Source organism: Oncorhynchus mykiss, chromosome 12 (genome assembly GCF_057628025.1).
Source record: "Oncorhynchus mykiss isolate SJ-2025 chromosome 12, ASM5762802v1, whole genome shotgun sequence".
Taxonomy (NCBI): Eukaryota; Metazoa; Chordata; class Actinopteri; order Salmoniformes; family Salmonidae; genus Oncorhynchus; species Oncorhynchus mykiss.
Genome location: NC_143033.1, coordinates 7,482,723 through 7,506,673, shown reverse-complemented (window position 1 = coordinate 7,506,673; position 23,951 = coordinate 7,482,723). Strand labels below are relative to the sequence as shown.

At 45.8% G+C, this 23,951-nt stretch overlaps 1 protein-coding gene across 1 annotated transcript; it reads left to right on the top strand.

The window, feature by feature from the left end:
• Positions 1–212: 212 nt before the first annotated feature.
• On the top strand, positions 213–22,766 carry LOC110536897 (alpha-N-acetylneuraminate alpha-2,8-sialyltransferase ST8SIA3-like). Its single transcript, XM_090191437.1, has 4 exons — positions 213–417; positions 4,040–4,162; positions 8,912–9,469; positions 22,395–22,766. The coding sequence occupies exons 1-4, from the start codon at positions 254–256 to the stop codon at positions 22,675–22,677; spliced, it is 1,128 nt and encodes a 375-aa protein (XP_090047563.1). The 5' UTR covers positions 213–253; the 3' UTR covers positions 22,678–22,766.
• Positions 22,767–23,951: the final 1,185 nt, after the last annotated feature.

Below are 23,951 nucleotides of genomic sequence, written 5' to 3'. Positions count from 1 at the left end.
CCCTTCTAGCCAAAACCGAGCAGGACCGGTGCACCGGGAGAATGAGAACCGCTCTGAGCCAAGAAACAGAGACATACCTTCAAAACAAGAACAATTTCAGATGCTGCCTGTCGCTACCTCTTTCAGATTCTATCTGACTGTCTCTGGGTATAAAATAAAATATGACAGGCCAACCGAAATGTCGCTTATCCTCCGCTGAATAGCAACATAGCTGTCCTTGTCGTTGCACAGACGGGAATGTCAACTCGGAAAGATGGTCCGCATAGCGAGCGTCCTGGGGTTGGTGATGCTCAGTGTTACTCTGCTCATACTCTCATTGATCAGCTACGTGTCAATAAAGAAAGATTTTCTATTCACGACCCCCAAATCCGCAAGTTCAGGGGGTTCTCGGATGTATATGTTTCATACCGGATTTCGGTAAGTATTACAATAACATCTCGCAATATAAATGTGTGCTATGTGCGTAGGCAATAGCCTGCTGAAGTGTGCGGTTTCACGTTCTTGTAGCATAACGGTCTTTATTATCATGCAACATATCATGGTGTGTTTTTATTTCCAGAATAGCAGGGGGGGGGGGGGCTTTTTCTAAAAACCAGAGGTTTCATATTAGGGGAGCTTGTGTCATAGGCTGCTAGCCTACAGTCTGCTACACCACAAACCAAAAGGCCTATACTGTCACAGTATAAATATAACGACGCCTGTGTTGGTTCTCTCGTCATATTCTAAGGTCATATCAATAATCAACGTCTCCATATTTCCCACGATTATTGAATGTCACAGTTTTTTATTTATTCAGCCTGATATCAAGGTCGAATCTCAGCCAAATTAATGAATACAACAACAAGCCAGCTCACCGGTCGGAAATACAGCCGAATTTAATCCTATCTGGTCATGAACAAGAAGCACAGCGCATGTTGTAATGATCGTACTGCTGTGAAGGCTTTGTCACAAGGCCCCTGTGTTATGATGCTCAGCTAGAGAGGTCCTGAACGTCCAGCTGTGACGCAATAGCCACTGGCTGCTGTGTTCTCTGGCTCGCTCAAGGGAGCTGTCCTTGGTTCTGATTTAAATGTGGCGGTAGATTCATTTCCACCCTGTAATCATTCCCCGCTTTGTTGAAACCAAGGTGTATCAGGCTGTACTATTGGATGCCCTCCCTTCCTCTCCACAGAAACTAAACATATATATATATATATGCAGTTGAAGTTGAAGTTGACATACACTTAGGTTGGAATCATTAAAACTCGTTTTTAAACCACTCCACAAATTACTTGTTAACAAACTATAGTTTTGGCAAGTCGATTAGGACATCTACTTTGTGCATGATACAAGTCATTTTTCCAACAATTGTTTACAGACAGATTATTTCACTTAAAATTCACTGTTTACAGTTTACATACACTAAGTTGATTGTGCCTTTAAACAGCTTGGAAAATTCCAGAAAATGATAACATGGCTTTAGAAGCTTCTGATAGGCTAATTGACATAATTTGAGTCAATTGGAGGTGTACCTGTGGATGTATTTCAAGGCCTAACTTCAAACTCAGTGCCTCTTTGCTTGACATTATGCGAAAATCAAAAGAAATCAGCCAAGACCTCAGAAAAAGTCTGGTTCATCCTTGGGAGCAATTTCGAAACGCCTGAAGGTACCACGTTCATCTGTACAAACAATAGTACGCAAGTATTAACACCATGGGACCACGCAGCCGTCATACCGCTCAGGAAGGAGACGCGTTCTGTCTCCTAGAGATGAACGTACTTTGGTGCAAAATGTGCAAAATCAATCCCAGAACAACAACAAAGGACCTTGTGAAGATGTTGGAGGAAACGGGTACATAAGTATCTGTATCCACAGTAAAATGAGTCCTATATCGACATAACCTGAAAGGCCGCTCAGCAAGGAAGAAGCCACTGCTCCAAAACCGCCATAAAAAAGCCAGACTACGGTTTGCAACTGCACATGGGGACAAAGATTGTACTTTTTGGAGAAATGTCCTCTGGTCTGATGAAACACAAATAGAACTGTTTGGCCATAATGACCATCGTTATGTTTGGAGGAAAAAGGGGGAGGCTTGCAAGCTGAAGATCACCATCCCAACCATGAAGCACGGGGGTGGCAGCATCATGTTGTGGGGGTGCTTTTCTGCAGGAGGGACTGATGTACTTCACAAAATAGATGGCAACATAAGGATGGAAAATTATGTGGATATATTGAAGCAACATCTCAAGACATCAGTAAGTTAAAGATTGTTCGCAAATGGGTCTTCCAAATGAACAATGACCCCAAGCATACTTCCAAAGTTGTGGCAAAATGGCTTAAGGACAACGAAGTTAAGGTATTGGAATGGCCATCACAAAGCCCTGACCTCAATCCTATAGAACATTTTTGGGCAGAACTGAAAAAGCATGTGCGAGCAAGGAGGCCTACCAACCTGACTCAGTTACTCCAGCTCTGTGACGAGGAATGGGCCAAAATTCACCCAACTTATTGTGGGAAGCTTGTGGAAGCCTACCCGAAACATTTAACCCAAGTTAAACAATTTTAAGGCAATGCTACCAAATACTAATTGAGTGTATGTAAACTTCTGACCCACTGGGAATGTGATGAAAGAAATTAAAGCTGAAATAAATCATTCTCTCTACTGTTATTCTGACATTTCACATTCTTAAAATAAAAGTGATGATCCTAACTAACCTAAGACAGGGAATTTTCACAAGGGTTACATGTCAGGAATTGTGAAAAACTGAGTTTAAATGTATTTGGCTAAGGTGTATGTAAACTTCCAACTATATGCACTACTGTTCAAAAGTTTGGGGTCACTTAGAAATGTCCTTGTTTTTGAAAGAAAAGCACATAACATTTGTCCATTAAAATAACATCAAATTGATCAGAAATATAGTGTAGACATTGTTAATGTTGTAAATTATTATTGTAGCTGGAAACGGCAGATTTTTTATGGAATATCTACATAGGCGTACAGAGGCCCATTATCAGCAACCATCACTCCTGTGTTCCAATGGCACGTTGTGTTAGCTAATCCAAGATTAGCATTTTAAAAGGCTAATTGATCATTAGAAAACCCTTTTGCAATTATGTTAGCACAGCTGAAAACTGTTGTACTGATTAAATAAGCAATAAAACTGGTCTTCTTTAGACTAGTTGAGTACCTGGAGCATCAGCATTTGTGGGTTCGATTACAGGCTCAAAATGGCTCGAAACAAAGACGTTCTTCTGAACCTCATCAGTCTATTCTTGTTCTGAGAAATGAAGGCTATTCCATGAGAGAAATTGCCAAGAAACTGAAGATCTCGTACAACGCTGTGTACTACTCCCTTCACAGAACAGAGCAAACTGGCCCTAGCCAGAATAGAAAGAGAAGTGGGAGGCCCCGGTGCACAACTGAGCAAGAGGACATTAGAGTGTCTAGTTTGAGAAACAGTCCTCAACTGGTATCTTCATTAAATAGTACCCGCAAATCAACAGTCTCAAAGTGAACATTGAAGAGGTGACTTCCTTTGCCCAGTGTCTGTGTTCCTTTGCCCAGTGTCTGTGTTCCTTTGCCCAGTGTCTGTGTTCCTTTGCCCAGTGTCTGTGTTCCTTTGCCCAGTGTCTGTGTTCCTTTGTCCAGTGTCTGTGTTCCTTTGCCCAGTGTCTGTGTTCCTTTGCCCAGTGTCTGTGTTACTTTGCCCAGTGTCTGTGTTCCTTTGTCCAGTGTCTGTGTTCCTTTGTCCAGTGTCTGTGTTCCTTTGTCCAGTGTCTGTGTTCCTTTGCCCAGTGTCTGTGTTCCTTTGTCCAGTGTCTGTGTTCCTTTGTCCAGTGTCTGTGTTCCTTTGCCCAGTGTCTGTGTTCCTTTGTCCAGTGTCTGTGTTCCTTTGTCCAGTGTCTGTGTTCCTTTGCCCAGTGTCCAAAATCTCTCACACCTCAGTTCCATAAGTCTCCATGTTTTATCCCCACAGCCACAGTCGAATCCCTTCACAAGTACAATACCACCAGAATATCATCCAACCAATGTATCAATGTGTTTGCCTCTGTCCACAGGTCTCAGCTGGCCATGAAGTACCTGGACCCAGCCTTCACCCCTCTGACCAAGGCCCTAAACGAGATCATCCAGGAGAACACTTCCAAATGGCGCTATAACAAAACGGCTTTCACAGAACATAGGTGAAGTAGCCTATAGGATACATCTGGATGCTGTTCAGCATGCGCTAACGTTGCAAAACGTTTTAACAGAACGGCTTTCACAGAACATAGGTGAAGTAGCCTGTAGAATACATCTCGATGCTGTTCAGCACGCGCTAACGTTGCAAAACGTTTAACAGAACGGCTTTCACAGAACATAGGTGAAGTAGTCTATAGGATACAGTTGGTTCCTATTCATTAAGCAGTAACTTTGCAAAATGTTTTACATCAGAAAATAGTGTTGTTATTGGACACCTTTTGGGGGGCCTAATGAACATGACCCACGCCAGGCTCATCGAAGCAGACTAACTTTAGACCAGGCTTGGTCTCTGGTGACAAACCTTAATATTAAAATGATAGAAGCAGATTTGGTTCTGGGTGCCGAGATTAGACCAGGCAATAAGCTATGGAGTGTTAGGAGAGAATGTTGTTTAGGAGTAGTTTAGAAATAGTTTAAGAGGAATGTTGTTTAGGAGTAGTTTAGTAGGAATATTGTTTAAGAGTGTTTAGAAATAGTTTAAGAGGAATGTTGTTTAGGAGTAGTTTAGGAGGGAATGTTGTTTAGGAGTGTTTAGGAGTGGTTTTAAGAGGGGATGTTGTTTAGGAGTGTTTAGGAGTGGTTTTAAGAGGGGGTGTTGTTTAGGAGTGTTTAGGAGGGGATGTTGTTCAAGAGTGTAGGAGTGGTTTTAAGAGGGGATGTTGTTTAGGAGTGTTTAGGAGTGGTTTTAAGAGGGGATGTTGTTTAGGAGTGTTTAGGAGGGGATGTTGTTTAAGAGTGTTTAGGAGGGAATGTTGTTTAGGAGTGTTTAGGAGGGAATGTTGTTTAGGAGTGTTTAGGAGGGAATGTTGTTTAGGAGGGAATGTTGAATAGCTGTTTTTAGGAATGGTTTAGGAGGGGATGTTGTTTAAGAGTGTTTAGGAGGGGATGTTGTTTAAGAGTGTTTAGGAGTGTTTAGGAGGGAATGTTGTTTAAGAGTGTTTAGGAGGGGATGTTGTTTAAGAGTGTTTAGGAGGGAATGTTGTTTAAGAGTGTTTAGGAGGGAATGTTGTTTAAGAGTGTTTAGGAGGGGATGTTGTTTAAGAGTGTTTAGGAGGGAATGTTGTTTAGGAGGGAATGTTGTTTAAGAGTGTTTAGGAGGGAATGTTGTTTAGGAGGGAATGTTGTTTAAGAGTGTTTAGGAGTGTTTATGAATGGTTTTAAGAGGGGATGTTGTTTAAGAGTGTTTAGGAGGGGATGTTGTTTAGGAGGGAATGTTGTTTAGGAGGGAATGTTGTTTAAGAGTGTTTAGGAGGGAATGTTGTTTAGGAGGGAATGTTGTTTAAGAGTGTTTAGGAGGGGATGTTGTTTAGGAGTGTTTAGGAGGGAATGTTGTTTAAGAGTGTTTAGGAGGGGATGTTGTTTAGGAGGGAATGTTGTTTAGGAGGGAATGTTGTTTAAGAGTGTTTAGGAGGGAATGTTGTTTTGGAGGGAATGTTGTTTAAGAGTGTTTAGGAGGGAATGTTGTTTAAGAGTGTTTAGGAGGGAATGTTGTTTAGGAGGGAATGTTGTTTAGGAGGGAATGTTGTTTAGGAGGGAATGTTGTTTAAGAGTGTTTAGGAGGGAATGTTGTTTAGGAGGGAATGTTGTTTAAGAGTGTTTAGGAGGGGATGTTGTTTAGGAGTGTTTAGGAGGGAATGTTGTTTAAGAGTGTTTAGGAGGGGATGTTGTTTAAGAGTGTTTAGGAGGGAATGTTGTTTAAGAGTGTTTAGGAGGGAATGTTGTTTAAGAGTGTTTAGGAGGGAATGTTGTTTATGAGGGAATGTTGTTTAGGAGGGAATGTTGTTTAGGAGTGTTTAGGAAGGGATGTTGTTTAGGAGTGTTTAGGAGGGAATGTTGAATAGCTGTTTTTAGGAATGGTTTAGGAGGGGATGTTGTTTAGGAGTGTTTAGGAGTGTTTAGGAAGGGATGTTGTTTAAGAGTGTTTAGGAGTGTTTAGGAAGGGATGTTGTTTAGGAGTGTTTAGGAGGGAATGTTGTTTAAGAGTGTTTAGGAGGGGATGTTGTTTAAGAGTGTTTAGGAGGGAATGTTGTTTAAGAGTGTTTAGGAGGGAATGTTGTTTATGAGGGAATGTTGTTTAGGAGGGAATGTTGTTTAGGAGTGTTTAGGAAGGGATGTTGTTTAGGAGTGTTTAGGAGGGAATGTTGTTTAAGAGTGTTTAGGAGGGGATGTTGTTTAAGAGTGTTTAGGAGGGAATGTTGTTCAGGAGTGTTTAGGAGGGAATGTTGTTTAGGAGGGAATGTTGTTTAGGAGGGAATGTTGTTTAGGAGTGTTTAGGAAGGGATGTTGTTTAGGAGTGTTTAGAAGGGAATGTTGTTTAGGAGGGAATGTTGTTTAGGAGGGAATGTTGTTTAAGAGGGAATGTTGTTTAGGAGGGAATGTTGTTTAAGAGTGTTTAGGAGGGAATGTTGTTTAGGAGGGAATGTTGTTTAGGAGGGAATTTTGTTTAAGAGTGTTTAGGAGGGAATGTTGTTTAGGAGGGAATGTTGTTTAGGAGGGAATGTTGTTTAAGAGTGTTTAGGAGGGAATGTTGTTTAGGAGGGGATGTTGTTTAGGAGTGTTTAGGAGGGGATGTTGTTTAGGAGTGTTTAGAAGGGAATGTTGTTTAAGAGTGTTTAGGAGGGGATGTTGTTTAAGAGTGTTTAGGAGGGAATGTTGTTTAAGAGTGTTTAGGAGGGAATGTTGTTTAAGAGTGTTTAGGAGGGAATGTTGTTTATGAGGGAATGTTGTTTAGGAGGGAATGTTGTTTAGGAGTGTTTAGGAAGGGATGTTGTTTAGGAGTGTTTAGGAGGGAATGTTGAATAGCTGTTTTTAGGAATGGTTTAGGAGGGGATGTTGTTTAGGAGTGTTTAGGAGTGTTTAGGAAGGGATGTTGTTTAAGAGTGTTTAGGAGTGTTTAGGAAGGGATGTTGTTTAGGAGTGTTTAGGAGGGAATGTTGTTTAAGAGTGTTTAGGAGGGGATGTTGTTTAAGAGTGTTTAGGAGGGAATGTTGTTTAAGAGTGTTTAGGAGGGAATGTTGTTTATGAGGGAATGTTGTTTAAGAGGGAATGTTGTTTAGGAGTGTTTAGGAAGGGATGTTGTTTAGGAGTGTTTAGGAGGGAATGTTGTTTAAGAGTGTTTAGGAGGGGATGTTGTTTAAGAGTGTTTATGAGGGAATGTTGTTCAGGAGTGTTTAGGAGGGAATGTTGTTTAGGAGGGAATGTTGTTTAGGAGGGAATGTTGTTTAAGAGTGTTTAGGAGGGAATGTTGTTTAGGAGGGAATGTTGTTTAGGAGGGAATGTTGTTTAAGAGTGTTTAGGAGGGAATGTTGTTTAGGAGGGAATGTTGTTTAGGAGGGGATGTTGTTTAAGAGTGTTTAGGAGGGAATGTTGTTTATGAGTGTTTAGGAGGGGATGTTGTTTAGGAGTGTTTAGGAGGGAATGTTGTTTAGGAGTGGTTTTAGGGGGGATGTTGTTTAGGAGTGTTTAGGAGTGGTTTTAAGAGGGGATGTTGTTTAGGAGTGTTTAGGAGTGTTTAGGAGGGAATGTTGTTCAGGAGTGTTTAGGAGTGGTTTTAGGAGGGAATGTTGCTAATGTATTATCTGCTGGTGTAAAAAAGTGCTTTATAAATACATTTGATTGAATTTGATTGATATTACTGGATCGTAAGGAGAGTTAGCAAGTTCCATGCATACAGGATTCAGTAATAGGTCACCAGGCATTTATTTTGGGGTTCCTAGTGTGCAAGGGGGGGGGGGGGGGGAGTGGGACGCTACCACTGGTGGAAGAGAAGGCAGACAACATGGACACTTCTTGAAGGTGCAATATGCAGAAATCGCTCTGCCTTTTCCTGGTTGCTCATATTCTAATAGTTTGCCTACTTTCAGTTTATTTGACAATAGAGAATCATTGTACAATCTAAACCGCTGTGAAATATATTTTCCATAACCCAAAATATTGTATTTTCAGCTGTTTAAAGTTGGCTTACAAAACCTAAAGTACACAAAAACTAAACTTAAGAACGAGAAACATAGAAATAGCGCACATAGAACAGATCTACCGCTTCTTACACTTCCTTTCAATGACAATGACAGTTCTATGAATCCAATTTCTATGGGAATTTAGTGTGTCAATGAGGATCTGGTTAGCGCTTTGTGGTACTATCATTTGTTTTTCAACAGGAAAATGAGTAAGGGCTATTTCACAATCACCCGACCTCAGCAAAATTGAAAAGGTTTGGGATGAGTTGGACCGCACAGTGAAGAAAAAGCAGCCAGCAAGTGCTCAGCATATGTGGGAATTCCTTCAAGACTGTTGGAAAAGTATTCCTCATGCAGCTGGTTGAGAGAATGCCAAGAGTGTGCAAAGATGTCATCAATGCAAAGGGTGGCTACTTTGAAGAATCTAAAATATAACATATATTTTGGTTTCTTTAACACTTTTTTGGTTACTACATTATTCCATATGTGTTATTTCATAGTTTCGATGTCTTCACTATTATTCTACAATGTAGAAAATAGTAAAAAATTAAGAAAAACCCTTGAATGAGTGGGTGTATTTGAAACTTTTGACTTGTACTGTATATATTTCCTGAACTTTCTTATATCTCCCATAGGGGTCCTGATCAAATTAAGTACACTACATAGGACATAGGGTGCGATTTGGAATGTAGCCTAGCATTTCCCCCACCTGTCTGATCTCTCCATATCTTCCAGAAAAGAGATCTCTCAGCACATCGACATCGCCCACAACTTCACCCTGACCCGGAGCAGCGTGCGCGTGGGTCAGCTGATGCACTATGACTATTCCAGCCACAAGTACGTGTTTTCTATCGGCGAGAACTTCAAGTCCCTGCTTCCCGAGGCCTCCCCCATCGTCAACAAACACTACAATGTGTGTGCCGTGGTGGGGAACAGCGGCGTCCTCACAGGGAGTCGTTGTGGTCCCGAGATCGAGAAGTTTGACTTCGTCTTCCGCTGCAACTTCGCTCCCACGGAGATCTTCCACCGGGACGTGGGGCGGAGGACCAACCTCACGACCTTTAACCCCAGCATCCTGGAGAAGTACTACAACAACCTGCTGACCCTCCAGGACAGGAACAACTTCTTCCTGAGTCTGAAGAAGCTGGACGGGGCCATACTCTGGATCCCTGCCTTCTTCTTCCATACCTCGGCCACGGTGACCAGGACACTGGTCGACTTCTTTGTGGAGCACAGAGGACAGCTGAAGGTTCAGCTAGCCTGGCCTGGCAACATCATGCAGTACATAAACCGGTAAGACTGGACACACCAGAGTGATTGGTTGATTGATAAATTGATTGATTTGTTGGTTGGTTGATTGATTGATTTATGTTTATTGTCCTTCAAGAGGAAGCTCTTAACTGATCACATATTAACACAAGTAATATAGAATCACAACTTGGACACACCTAGCATAGCACTGGACACACCTAGCATAGCACTGGACACACCTAGCATAGCATTGGGCACACCTAGCATAGCACTGGACACACCTAGCATAGCACTGGACACACCTAGCATAGCACTGGGCACACCTAGCATAGCACTGGGCACACCTAACATAGCACTGGACAAACCTAGCATAGCACTGGACACACCTAGCATAGCAATGGACACACCTAGCATAGCACTGGACACACCTAGCATAGCACTGGACACACCTAGCATAGCACTGGACACACCTAGCGTAACATTGGATACACTTAACATAGCATTGAACCAGGGGAGGCTGGTGGGCGAACAGGCTCATTTTAATGGCTGGAATAGAATAAATAGAATGGTATCAAACACAACAAACATATGGAAACCATATTTGACTCTGTTCCATTTATTCCATTCCAGCCATTACAATGAGCCCGTCCTCCTATAGCTCCTCCCACCAGCCTCTTCTGCATTGGACACACCCAACATTGCATTGGACACACCCAACATAGCATTGGACATACCCAACATAGCATTGGACACACCCAACATAGCATTGGACACACCCAACATTGCATTGGACACACCCAACATTGCATTGGACACACCCAACATTGCATTGGACACACCCAACATAGCATTTAGACTTTTGTATGTTCTTCTCAGAAATAGATTTTATTTTAACCTTGTACAATCCATGCTTCTTACCATAACGTTTCCACCAGTAACTGACATGAAAATGTAGTAATACGCTAAGAAAAGAAGAGCTATCATTGACCAACACGATGTATATATTAAAATGTCGCGGCTAGCTGTGTAGCGATGTCTTCTCCTCTAACTGTACACGGATCAGCATCGTATTGAGCTTTTCACCTCCTTTTCCGAAGCTTTTAAAAACACGGAAGCTAATTTTAATTTTAATTTTAATTTTACCTTTATTTAACTAGGCAAGTCAGTTAATAACAAAATCTTATTTTCAATGACGGCCTAGGAACAGTGGGTTAACTGCCTGTTCAGGGGCAGAACGACAGATTTGTACCTAGTCCAACACTCTAACCACTAGGCTACCTGCCACCTCTACACTCTAACCACTAGGCTACCCTGCCACCTCTACACTCTAACCACTAGGCTACCCTGCCACCTCTACACTCTAACCACTAGGCTACCTGCCACCTCTACACTCTAACCACTAGGCTACCCTGCCACCTCTACACTCTAACCACTAGGCTACCCTGCCACCTCTACACTCTAACCACTAGGCTACCCTGCCACCTCTACACTCTAACCACTAGACTACCTGCCACCTCTACCCTCTAACCACTAGGCTACCCTGCCACCTCTACACTCTAACCACTAGGCTACCCTGCCGCCTCTACACTCTAACCACTAGGCTACCCTGCCACCTCTACACTCTAACCACTAGACTACCTGCCGCCTCTACACTCTAACCACTAGACTACCTGCCGCCTCTACACTCTAACCACTAGGCTACCCTGCCGCCTCTACACTCTAACCACTAGACTACCTGCCGCCTCTACACTCTAACCACTAGGCTACCCTGCCACCTCTACACTCTAACCACTAGGCTACCCTGCCACCTCTACACTCTAACCACTAGACTACCTGCCACCTCTACACTCTAACCACTAGGCTACCTGCCGCCTCTAAACTCTAACCACTAGGCTACCTACCACCTCTACACTCTAACCACTAGGCTACCTGCCACCTCTACACTCTAACCACTAGGCTACCCTGCCACCTCTACACTCTAACCACTAGGCTACCCTGCCACCTCTACACTCTAACCACTAGGCTACCTGCCACCTCTACACTCTAACCACTAGGCTACCCTGCCACCTCTACACTCTAACCACTAGGCTACCCTGCCACCTCTACACTCTAACCACTAGGCTACCCTGCCACCTCTACACTCTAACCACTAGACTACCTGCCGCCTCTACACTCTAACCACTAGGCTACCCTGCCACCTCTACACTCTAACCACTAGGCTACCCTGCCGCCTCTACACTCTAACCACTAGGCTACCCTGCCACCTCTACACTCTAACCACTAGACTACCTGCCGCCTCTACACTCTAACCACTAGACTACCTGCCGCCTCTACACTCTAACCACTAGGCTACCCTGCCGCCTCTACACTCTAACCACTAGACTACCTGCCGCCTCTACACTCTAACCACTAGGCTACCCTGCCACCTCTACACTCTAACCACTAGGCTACCCTGCCACCTCTACACTCTAACCACTAGGCTACCCTGCCACCTCTACACTCTAACCACTAGGCTACCCTGCCACCTCTACACTCTAACCACTAGGCTACCCTGCCACCTCTACACTCTAACCACTAGGCTACCCTGCCACCTCTACACTCTAACCACTAGACTACCTGCCGCCTCTACACTCTAACCACTAGGCTACCCTGCCACCTCTACACTCTAACCACTAGGCTACCCTGCCGCCTCTACACTCTAACCACTAGGCTACCCTGCCACCTCTACACTCTAACCACTAGACTACCTGCCGCCTCTACACTCTAACCACTAGACTACCTGCCGCCTCTACACTCTAACCACTAGGCTACCCTGCCGCCTCTACACTCTAACCACTAGACTACCTGCCGCCTCTACACTCTAACCACTAGGCTACCCTGCCACCTCTACACTCTAACCACTAGGCTACCCTGCCACCTCTACACTCTAACCACTAGACTACCTGCCACCTCTACACTCTAACCACTAGGCTACCTGCCGCCTCTACACTCTAACCACTAGGCTACCTACCACCTCTACACTCTAACCACTAGGCTACCTGCCACCTCTACACTCTAACCACTAGACTACCTGCCGCCTCTACACTCTAACCACTAGGCTACCCTGCCACCTCTACACTCTAACCACTAGGCTACCCTGCCACCTCTACACTCTAACCACTAGACTACCTGCCACCTCTACACTCTAACCACTAGGCTACCCTGCCACCTCTACACTCTAACCACTAGGCTACCTGCCACCTCTACACTCTAACCACTAGGCTACCCTGCCACCTCTACACTCTAACCACTAGGCTACCTGCCGCCTCTACACTCTAACCACTAGGCTACCCTGCCACCTCTACACTCTAACCACTAGGCTACCTGCCGCCTCTACACTCTAACCACTAGGCTACCTGCCGCCTCTACACTCTAACCACTAGGCTACCTGCCTCCTCTACACTCTAACCACTAGGCTACCTGCCACCTCTACACTCTAACCACTAGGCTACCCTGCCACCTCTACACTCTAACCACTAGACTACCTGCCTCCTCTACACTCTAACCACTAGGCTACCCTGCCACCTCTACACTCTAACCACTAGGCTACCTGCCGCCTCTACACTCTAACCACTAGGCTACCTGCCTCCTCTACACTCTAACCACTAGGCTACCTGCCGCCTCTACACTCTAACCACTAGGCTACCTGCCGCCTCTACACTCTAACCACTAGGCTACCCTGCCGCCTCTACACTCTAACCACTAGGCTACCTGCCACCTCTACACTCTAACCACTAGACTACCCTGCCGCCTCTACACTCTAACCACTAGGCTACCTGCCACCTCTACACTCTAACCACTAGGCTACCTGCCACCTCTACACTCTAACCACTAGGCTACCCTGCCACCTCTACACTCTAACCACTAGACTACCTGCCGCCTCTACACTCTAACCACTAGGCTACCTGCCGCCTCTACACTCTAACCACTAGGCTACCTGCCGCCTCTACACTCTAACCACTAGGCTACCTGCCTCCTCTACACTCTAACCACTAGGCTACCTGCCGCCTCTACACTCTAACCACTAGGCTACCTGCCGCCTCTACACTCTAACCACTAGGCTACCCTGCCGCCTCTACACTCTAACCACTAGGCTACCTGCCACCTCTACACTCTAACCACTAGGCTACCCTGCCGCCTCTACGCTCTAACCACTAGGCTACCTGCCACCTCTACACTCTAACCACTAGGCTACCCTGCCACCTCTACACTCTAACCACTAGGCTACCTGCCACCTCTACACTCTAACCACTAGACTACCTGCCACCTCTACACTCTAACCACTAGGCTACCTGCCACCTCTACACTCTAACCACTAGACTACCTGCCACCTCTACACTCTAACCACTAGACTACCTGCCACCTCTACACTCTAACCACTAGACTACCTGCCACCTCTACACTCTAACCACTAGACTACCTGCCACCTCTACACTCTAACCACTAGACTACCCTGCCGCCACCGGGGTGGAAACTATGGATACAACTTCCTCCGCGCTCCTGCATTATCGTAATTCATAAATGCTCGCCACTAGAAATCACTGCGTTAGAACGTTTCTGTTAGCTTATACATCCTGAAAAAATACACCATATTACTGGTCTGCTAATGTGCCTGGACCTTGTAGGTTAAACTGCAGAGAGTAAAAAAACCTAACTGATCTAAATGCCCCGATCAAGCAGACTAGATATTCCTAAATGAATTTGCATTCAAAATTCCAGGCTTTTGAGCGGTTATTCAAATGGGAGACTATTCACTGCAGTTTACAGCCAATTCATGGCTTTTAAATCAAATTGTATTTGTCACATGCACCGAATACAACAGGTGTAGTAGACCTTACAGTGAAATGCTGTTATTTATTTATTTAACCTTTATTTAACTAGACAAGTCAGTTAAGAAACAATTCTTATTGGCAATATCTGCCTACCCCGGCCAAACCTGGGCGACGCTGGGCCAATTGTGGCCAAAATACTAAAATAATGGGAAAGGGCAGTGTTGAGTGCAATAGAGGTTGCATCATCTATGGATCTGTTGGGGCTGTATACAAATTGGAGTGGGTCTATGGTTTCTGGGATAATGGTGTTGATGTGAGCCATGACCAGCCTTTCAAAGCACCTCATGGTTACAGCCGTGAGTGCTACGGTTCGGTAGTCATTTAGGCAGGTTACCTTTGGTGTTCTTGGACACAGAGACTATGGTGGTCTGCTTGAAACATGTTGGTATTACAGACTCAGTCAGGGAGAGGTTGAAAATGTAATTGAAGACACTTGCCAGTTGGTCAGCGCATGCTCGGAGTACACGTCCTGGTAATCCGTCTGGCCCTGCGGCATTGTGAATGTTGACCTGTTTAAAGGTCTTACTCACATCGGCAATGGAGAGCGTGATCACACAGTCGTCCGGAACAGCTGATGCTCTCATGCATGCTTCAGTGTTACTTGCCTCGATGCGAGCATAGAAGTGATTTAGCTTGTCTGGTAGCCTCGTGTCAATGGGAAGCTCTCAGCTGTGCTTCCCTTTGTAGTCTGTAATAGTTTGCAAGCCCTGCCATATCCGACGAGCCTCAGGGCCGGTGTAGTACGATTCGATCTTAGTCCTGTATTGATGCTTTGCCTGTTTGATGGTTCATCGGAGAGAATACGGGATTTCTTATAAGCGTCCGGGTTAGAGTCCCGCTCCTTGAAAGCGGCTGCTCTACCCGTTAGCTCAGTGCGGATGTTACCCTGTATTTATGGCTTGCATGTTTCGTCACAATATTGTTTTGAATGTTCGTTTTGAACTGATACCCAACAGAGCATTCTACTCAATGCATCGTCATTGAGCGTTGAAGAAGGTTTCATCCAAAGTGCAGTGGCTTGGAAATCCAATGGCGTTCAAAATGAGGCAAATAATTAGTAGGAAACCATTTTGTCACCATTTTGATGTCACCAGATTATAACGTTAGCTCGCTAAGATTGCGGGGAGACAACTGGATTTTAGCTAGCTAACGTTAGCTTTGCTAACTATTTTTGATGAATTTTGCTAGCTTATGACAATATTGCCATATTTTTAAAGTCAATTTGACGACATGATAATGCTAGAAAAGTTGTTTCCTACTAATTATTTGACTATTTTATCAATGTCATGAGGTCCTCCACTCCCTCTTCTCCCGGTCCCAGGATCCCTGCTCCTCCTGCTTGGTCCTTTGGTGGTGGGTAGTTCTGTCACGAACGTCGTCAGGGAAATGACCGGACCAAGGTGCAGCGTGGTGAACGTACATTTCATTTTATTTTGGATGTCGCCAACAAAAACAAGAAACAACAAAAACGAACGTGAAGCTTACTAGGGCTATACAGGCCACTAACAAAGTCAACTACCCACAAAATGCAAAAGGAAAAAAGTCTGCCTTATTATGATTCTCAATCAGAGACAACGATAGACAGCTGTCCCTGATTGAGAACCATACCCGGCCAAAACATAGAAACACAGAACATAGAGTTCCCACCCGAGTCGTTGGAGGCTCCGGACCGGTGACCGTTTTTGGAGGCTCTGGACCGGAGACCGTCATTGGAGGCTCCGGACTGGAGACCATCGTTGCAGGCTCCTGACCGGGGACCATCTCTGGAGGCTCCGGACCAGGGACCGTCGCTGGAGGCTCCGGACTGGGGACCGTTGTTGGAGGCTCCGGACAGGAGACCATCATTGCAGGCTCCTGACCAAGGACCATCGCTGGAGGCTCCGGACCGGGGACCATCGCTGGAGGCTCCGGACCGGAGACCATCATTGCAGGCTCCTGACCGGGGACCATCGCTGGAGGCTCCTGACTGGGGACTGTCGCTGGAGGCTCCGGACCGGGGACCATCACTGGAGGCTCCTGACCGGGGACCATCGCTGGAGGCTCCTGACCGGGGACCATCGCTGGAGGCTCCTGACCGGGGACCATCGCTGGAGGCTCCTGACCGGGGACCGTTGCTGGAGGCTCCGGACCGGGGACCATCGCTGGAGGCTCCTGACCGGGGACCATCGCTGGAGGCTCTGGACCGCGGATCAATGCTGGAGGCTCCGTGCCATGGATCCTCACTGCAGGCTTCGTGCCATGGATCATCACTGGAGGCTTCGTGCCATGGATTATCACTGGAATGAGGAGACGTATAGGCAGCCTGGTGCGTGGAGCTGCCACAGGGCTTACCAGGCTGGGTAGACACACTGGAGGCTGGTTCTTGGAGCAGGCACAGGACTCACCAGTCTGGGGAGACTTGCAGGAGGCCTGGTTCTGGGAGCAGGCACAGGACTCACCAGGCTGTGGAGACATACTGGAGGCTTGGTTCTTGGAGCAGGCACCGGATACACTGGGCCGTGGAGGTGCACTGGAGGTCTCGAGCGTAGAGCCGGCACAACCGGTCCTGGCTGGGTCGTTACTTTTGCGGGGCGCTGGCACAGGACGCACTGGACTGTGCAGACGCACCGGAGACAGTGCGCAGAGCCGGCACAGGATATCATGGGCCAAAGAGATGCAATGTAGGCCAGGCGCGCTGAGCCATCCTGGCTGGATGCCTCTCGTCCTGGTTGGATGCCCACTCTAGCCCGTCCAATGCGGGGAGCTGGAATGTAGCGCACCGGGCTGTGAACGCGCACCGGAGACACCGTGCGCTCCACGGTAAGCACGAGGAGTTGGCTCAGGTCTGAACCCTGACTCTGCCACACTCCCCATGTGTCCCTCCAAAAAAATGTTTGGAGCTGCCTCTCGTGCTTTCCTCGTTGCCGTGACTCCTGGAATGCCGCCGTTCCTTCCTCGCTGTTTCCGCCTGTTTCCATGGCAGGGTCTTGTCCCCTGCCATAACCTCCTCCCATGTCCATGAGGTCCTCCACTCCCTCTTCTCCCGGTCCCAGGATCCCTGCTCCTCCTGGCCACGCTGCTTGGTCCTTTGGTGGTGGGTAGTTCTGTCACGAACGTCGTCAGGGAAAGGACCAAGGTGCAGCGTGGTGAGCGTACATTTTCTTTTTATTTTGGATGTCGCCAACAAAAACAAGAAACAACTGAAACGACCAATGAAGCTATCTAGGGTTCTATAGGGGAAAGGGGACAAATACACTACCAGTCAAAAGTTTTAGGACAGCTACTCATTCAGAGGTTTCTCTTAATTTTTACTATTTTCTACATTGTATAATAATAGTGAAGACATCAACACTATGAAATAACACACATGGAATCATGTAGTAACCAAAAAAAGTGTTAAACAAATCAAAATATATTTTATATTTGAGATCCTTCAATTAGCCACCCTTTTCCTTGATGACAGCTTTGCACACTCTTGGCATTCTCTCAACCAGCTTCATGACGTAGTCACCTGGAAGGCATTTCAATTAACAGGTGAGCCTTGTTCAAAAGCTCTTTCCTTCTTAATGCGTTTGAGCCAATCAGTCGTGTTGTGACAAGGTACGAGTGAATAAATAGAAAACCTTGAATGAGTAGGTGTTCTAAAACTTTTAACCGGTAGTGTATGTATATTAACTATAGTAATGCCACAATACCACAGGATCTGTACATAGCCCGGTAGAATGGCATTACATACACACAGCATACGTATAACCGTCTTGCCATAGAGAGAGAACTAATCATTCGGAAGGCACGATTTATTGCCCTCTCTCTCTCTGGCCTAATCTAGATCTTCTCTGATCTGTGTCCGGTGCCTCAGAGTCATAAATCTCACTGAGGACAGTCTGAAACATCTAGAATCTCTTGCCATGGCTTAACAGTAGCATGAATAAGTGTTAAAGTGCGCATATAGGCTATACGAATTAACCATCTCTAAACAATCAGGCATCCAATGCAATATAAACAACATGCTAATAGGGTATCTGTCACGCCTGCTCCCGCTCCCCCCCCCCCCCCCCCCTGGTGCTCGTGGACGCCAGGCTGCCCTGAATTACGGACTCCTGCCACCATCATTTACGTACACCTGCCTTCCCTCGTCACGCGCTTCAGCGATATTGGGCTCACCTGGACTCACTCAGTCACCTGTTTGTTACCTCTCCTATATTTGTCAGTTCTCCAGCTCTGTTCCCCGGTGCGGCATTGTTTGTCATGTGTCCGTGTTTCCCATGTGCTGACGCTGGTCCTGTCTTGTTCTACGTCTGTTCCCGAATAAATGTCTGACTCCCCGTACCTGCTTCTCCTGTCCGGCGTCGGTCTTTACAGTGTCTGAAATATACAAGCTGCAGCAGTACTACACAACTACAGAGGTAATTAGGCCTAAAGGCAATTGCTTGCAGTCAATCATCATCTTAACGTAGGTAAAAAACCTCCCGACAATAAATCCCATAACTCACTTCTTGGATGCATCGACAATCTTCCTAAAATAAACAGTCAACTTGGTCGTGAACCAGAACTTGCTAATGGGACTGTGGGGAAAGTTATGTGCACAGGCATGGCCTTTTTTACAGTCTGGCCATATTAGAGGGGCAGCTGATAGCCAGTGTCACTTTAAAGAACCATGGGGGCCAGGAGGGTGCACAATGTTGAGGGAACAATGTCGTGGCAGAGGATCCACTAACTCAGTGGTTGCAGGGCCGCTGGGGCCCTTCCTTGGGCGCTGAGTACAATGCCGGAGGCTGGCCACAGCTGAAGGAGGAATGTGGCACGCCTGCCACAACTGTCTTTGGTAGCTCACTGAGGTTGGTGTCTCTTTCACCACTGCTGAACGCGATGGCTCCCATAGTGGAACAGACTGGGACCCCTGGGTGAGGCTCGTTGGGAATCTGGAGGCAGGGACCCTCTAAGCCCCAGAGACGTGGTCAGGGGGTTCCCCACGTGCGGTGGCCAGAGGGTCCTCAGGTCAGGGAGCGGTGGGTCCCCAGGTCAGGAAACTGTGGGTCCCCAGGTCAGGGGGCTGAGGGCCTAGCAGGGCAGGAAACATAGGACCTGACAGGGCAGAGGACTTGGAACCTACTGCTAAGACGGAGGACTGCAAGCCAGGTATGGTCAATGTGGCCGCAGGCTGACAGGGCGGGGCTTATCCTACCAGGCCGTGGCGGTCTGAACCAGTATTCCCTATATAGTGCACTACCTGGTGACCACAGCCCTATGGGCCCTGGTGACCACAGCCCTCTTGGCCCTGGTGAACACAGCCCTCTTGGCCCTGGTGAACACAGCCCTATGGGCCCTGGTGAACACAGCCCTATTGGCCCTGGTAAACACAGCTCTCTTGGCCCTGGTGACCACAGCCCATGAGCCCTGGTGACCACAGCAGCAATGGGCCCTGGTCACCACAGCCCTCTTGGCCCTGGTGAACACAGCCCTATGGGCCCTGGTGAACACAGCCCACTTGGCCCTGGTGAACACAGCCCTCTTGGCCCTGGTGAACACGGCCCTATGGGCCCTGGTGAACACAGCCCTCTTGGCCCTGGTGTACACAGCCCTATGGGCCTTGGTGAACACAGCCCTATGGGCCCTGGTGAACACAGCCCTATGGGCCCTGGTGAACACAGCCCTCTTGGCCCTGGTGAACACAGCCCTATGGGCTCTGGTGACCACAGCCCTATGAGCCCTGGTGTCCACAGCTCTCTGGGCTCTTGTCAAAAGTAGTGTGCTAGAAAGTGAACAGAGTGCTATTTGGGAAACAGCCTGGTTGTACTATCATCTCCCTCAATCCCAATAAAGTAACCTGTTCGCACTGAATATCTTCATTTAACCAGCTCCGTCTGCATTAAACACCAGTGTCTATTGTGTCCAGCTCCGTCTGCATTAAACACCAGTGTCTATTGTGTCCATTGGGATAATGCATCATTGGTTTACAACTTAGTACAGGAGCATGTATAGCACTCACACACACATAAACACACACACACACACACACATAATCGCTCGCACACACTCCAATCCATTCCAACAGTATCCATTCCACCAGTATCCATTCCACCAGTATCCATTCTAACAGTATCCATTCCACCAGTATCCATTCTAACAGTATCCATTCTAACAGTAACCATTCTAACAGTAACCATTCTAACAGTATCCATTCTAACAGTATCCATTCTAACAGTATCCATTCTAACAGTATCCATTCTAACAGTATCCATTCCACCAGTATCCATCCTAACAGTATCCATTCTAACAGTATCCATTCTAACAGTATCCATTCTAACAGTATCCATTCTAACAGTATCCATTCTAACAGTAACCATTCTAACAGTATCCATTCCACCAGTATCCATTCTAACAGTATCCATTCTAACAGTATCCATTCTAACAGTATCCATTCTAACAGTATCCATTCTAACAGTATCCATTCTAACAGTATCCATTCTAACAGTATCCATCCTACCAGTATCCATTCTAACAGTATCCATTCTAACAGTATCCATTCTAACAGTATCCATGTCACGTTCTGACCTCTATTTCCGTTGTTTTTGTATTTATTTAGTATGGTCAGGGCGTGAGTTGGGTGGGTAGTCTATGTTTGTTTTTCTATGTTTTGGGGCAGTTCTATGTTTTCGGCCTAGTATGGTTCTCAATCAGAGGCAGGTGTCATTAGTTGTCTCTGATTGAGAATCATACTTAGGTAGCCTGGGTTTCACTGTGTGTTTGTGGGTGATTGTTCCTGTCTTTGTGTTTACACCAGATAGGGCTGTTTTTGTTCTCACGTTTCTTGTTTTCGTTAGTTTGTTCATGTATAGTGTCTTCATTAAAATACGATGAACAACCACCACGCTGCGTTTCGGTCCTCTCTTTCAACAAACGAAGAACGCCGTTACAATCCATTCTAACAGTACCCATTCTAACAGTATCCATCCTAACAGTATCCATTCTAACAGTATCCATTCCACCAGTATCCATCCTAACAGTATCCATTCTAACAGTATCCATTCTAACAGTATCCATTCTAACAGTATCCATTCCACCAGTATCCATTCTAACAGTATCCATTCTAACAGTATCCATTCTAACAGTATCCTTTCTAACAGTATCCATTCTAACAGTATCCTTTCTAACAGTACCCATTCTAACAGTATCCATCCTAACAGTATCCATTCTAACAGTATCCATTCCACCAGTATCCATCCTAACAGTATCCATTCTAACAGTATCCATTCTAACAGTATCCATTCTAACAGTATCCATTCTAACAGTATCCATTCCACCAGTATCCATTCTAACAGTATCCATTCTAACAGTATCCATTCTAACAGTATCCATTCTAACAGTATCCTTTCTAACAGTACCCATTCTAACAGTATCCATCCTAACAGTATCCATTCTAACAGTATCCATTCTAACAGTATCCATTCTAACAGTATCCATTCTAACAGTATCCATTCTAACAGTATCCATTCTAACAGTAACCATTCTAACAGTATCCATCCTAACAGTATCCATTCTAACAGCATCCATTCTAACAGTATCCATTCTAACAGTATCCATTCTAACAGTAACCATTCTAACAGTATCCATCCTAACAGTATCCATTCTAACAGTATCCATTCTAACAGTAACCATTCTAACAGTATCCATTCTAACAGTAACCATTCTAACAGTATCCATTCTAACAGTATCCATTCTAACAGTATCCATTCTAACAGTATCCAGTATCCATTCTAACAGTAACCATTCTAACAGTATCCATTCTAACAGTATCCAGTACCCATCTAACAGTAACCATTCGAACAGTAACCATTCTAACAGTATCCATTCTAACAGTATCCAGTACCCATTCTAACAGTATCCAGTACCCATCTAACAGTAACCATTCGAACAGTAACCATTCTAACAGTATCCAGTACCCATTCTAACAGTAACCATTCTAACAGTATCCATTCTAACAGTAACCATTCTAACAGTATCCATTCTAACAGTATCCATTCTAACAGTATCCATTCTAACAGTAACCATTCTAACAGTATCCATTCTAACAGTATCCATTCTAACCCTGTCTGTTCTGTTGGTCTGTGCTGCAGATACTGGAAGACCAAGCAGCTGTCACCGAAGCGTCTGAGCACAGGGATCCTCATGTACACTCTGGCCTCGTCCATGTGTGAGGAGATCCACCTGTACGGCTTCTGGCCCTTTGGCTGGGACCCCAACACGGGCAAGGAGCTGCCCTACCACTATTACGACAAGAAGGGTACCAAGTTCACCACCAAGTGGCAGGAGTCCCACCAGTTGCCAGCAGAGTTCAAACTGCTCTATAAAATGCACACAGAGGGACTCATCAAACTAACTCTCTCACATTGTGCCTAGACCTCATGGGACTGGACCGAACTAGACCTGGACTGGACTTGACTGGACCGAACTAGACCTGGACTGGACTTGACTGGACCGAACTGTACATGGACTAGATCAGACTAAAAGGCTAAATCTGGCACATGATGTCATTTTCTGATTGTAAACTGGTTTTCTGGTTTAAGAAGGTGTTGAATAACCAGATTACAACCAATTGGTCGCTGTTACTGTACAGCCAGCTATGAAGGTCTTTTTAATGACGACATCAAGAAATCGGGAGAAAGATGTTATATCTTGGTTGTTATCTGGTTAAATAACCAGAACCAGGTCACAACTAGACATAAAGACGTATTTTTCTGGTTGTAAAAAGACATAAGCATAACGTCATTCATTATCCAATCAGCATATAGCACAACCTGACCACGACATCATGAAACATGCCATTGCAAACAGTTTTTCCCGCTGCGATGGGCCAGTGAGATTCATACTGACTGCCCAAGATGGATTCCCAGGCTGCCCATGTTGTTGCCTGCTAGTGCTACGCTTTGTGACGGCTAAACTGCTATACTACAGCGGCTATACTACAGCGGCTAAACTACAGTGGCTATACTACAGCGGCTAAACTACAGTGGCTATACTACAGCGGCTAAACTACAGCGGCTAAACTACAGCGGCTATACTACAGCGGCTAAACTACAGCGGCTATAATACAGAGACTATACTACAGCGGCTATACTACAGAGACTATACTACAGCGGCTATACTACAGAGACTATACTACAGCGGCTATACTACAGAGACTATACTACAGCGGCTATACTACAGCGGCTATACTACAGCGGCTATACTACAGAGACTATACTACAGCGGCTATACTACAGCGGCTATACTACAGCGGCTATACTACAGAGACTATACTACAGCGGCTATACTACAGCGGCTATACTACAGCGGCTATACTACAGAGACTATACTACAGCGGCTAAACTACAGCGGCTATACTACAGCGGCTATACTACAGAGACTATACTACAGCGGCTATACTACAGAGACTATACTACAGCGGCTATACTACAGCGGCTATACTACAGCGGCTATACTACAGAGACTATACTACAGCGGCTATACTACAGCGGCTATACTACAGCGGCTATACTACAGAGACTATACTACAGCGGCTAAACTACAGCGGCTATACTACAGCGGCTATACTACAGAGACTATACTACAGCGGCTATACTACAGAGACTATACTACAGCGGCTATACTACAGCGGCTAAACTACAGCGGTT

Bases quoted from the DNA above. Each gene is read 5' to 3' on its own strand.
- LOC110536897 (XM_090191437.1), top strand. From the start codon at position 254: ATGGTCCGCATAGCGAGCGTCCTGGGGTTGGTGATGCTCAGTGTTACT. The intron at 4,163-8,911 runs GTGAAGTAGCCT...CATATCTTCCAG, and splicing joins ACGGCTTTCACAGAACATAG to AAAAGAGATCTCTCAGCACA. The intron at 9,470-22,394 runs GTAAGACTGGAC...TCTGTGCTGCAG, and splicing joins ATCATGCAGTACATAAACCG to ATACTGGAAGACCAAGCAGC.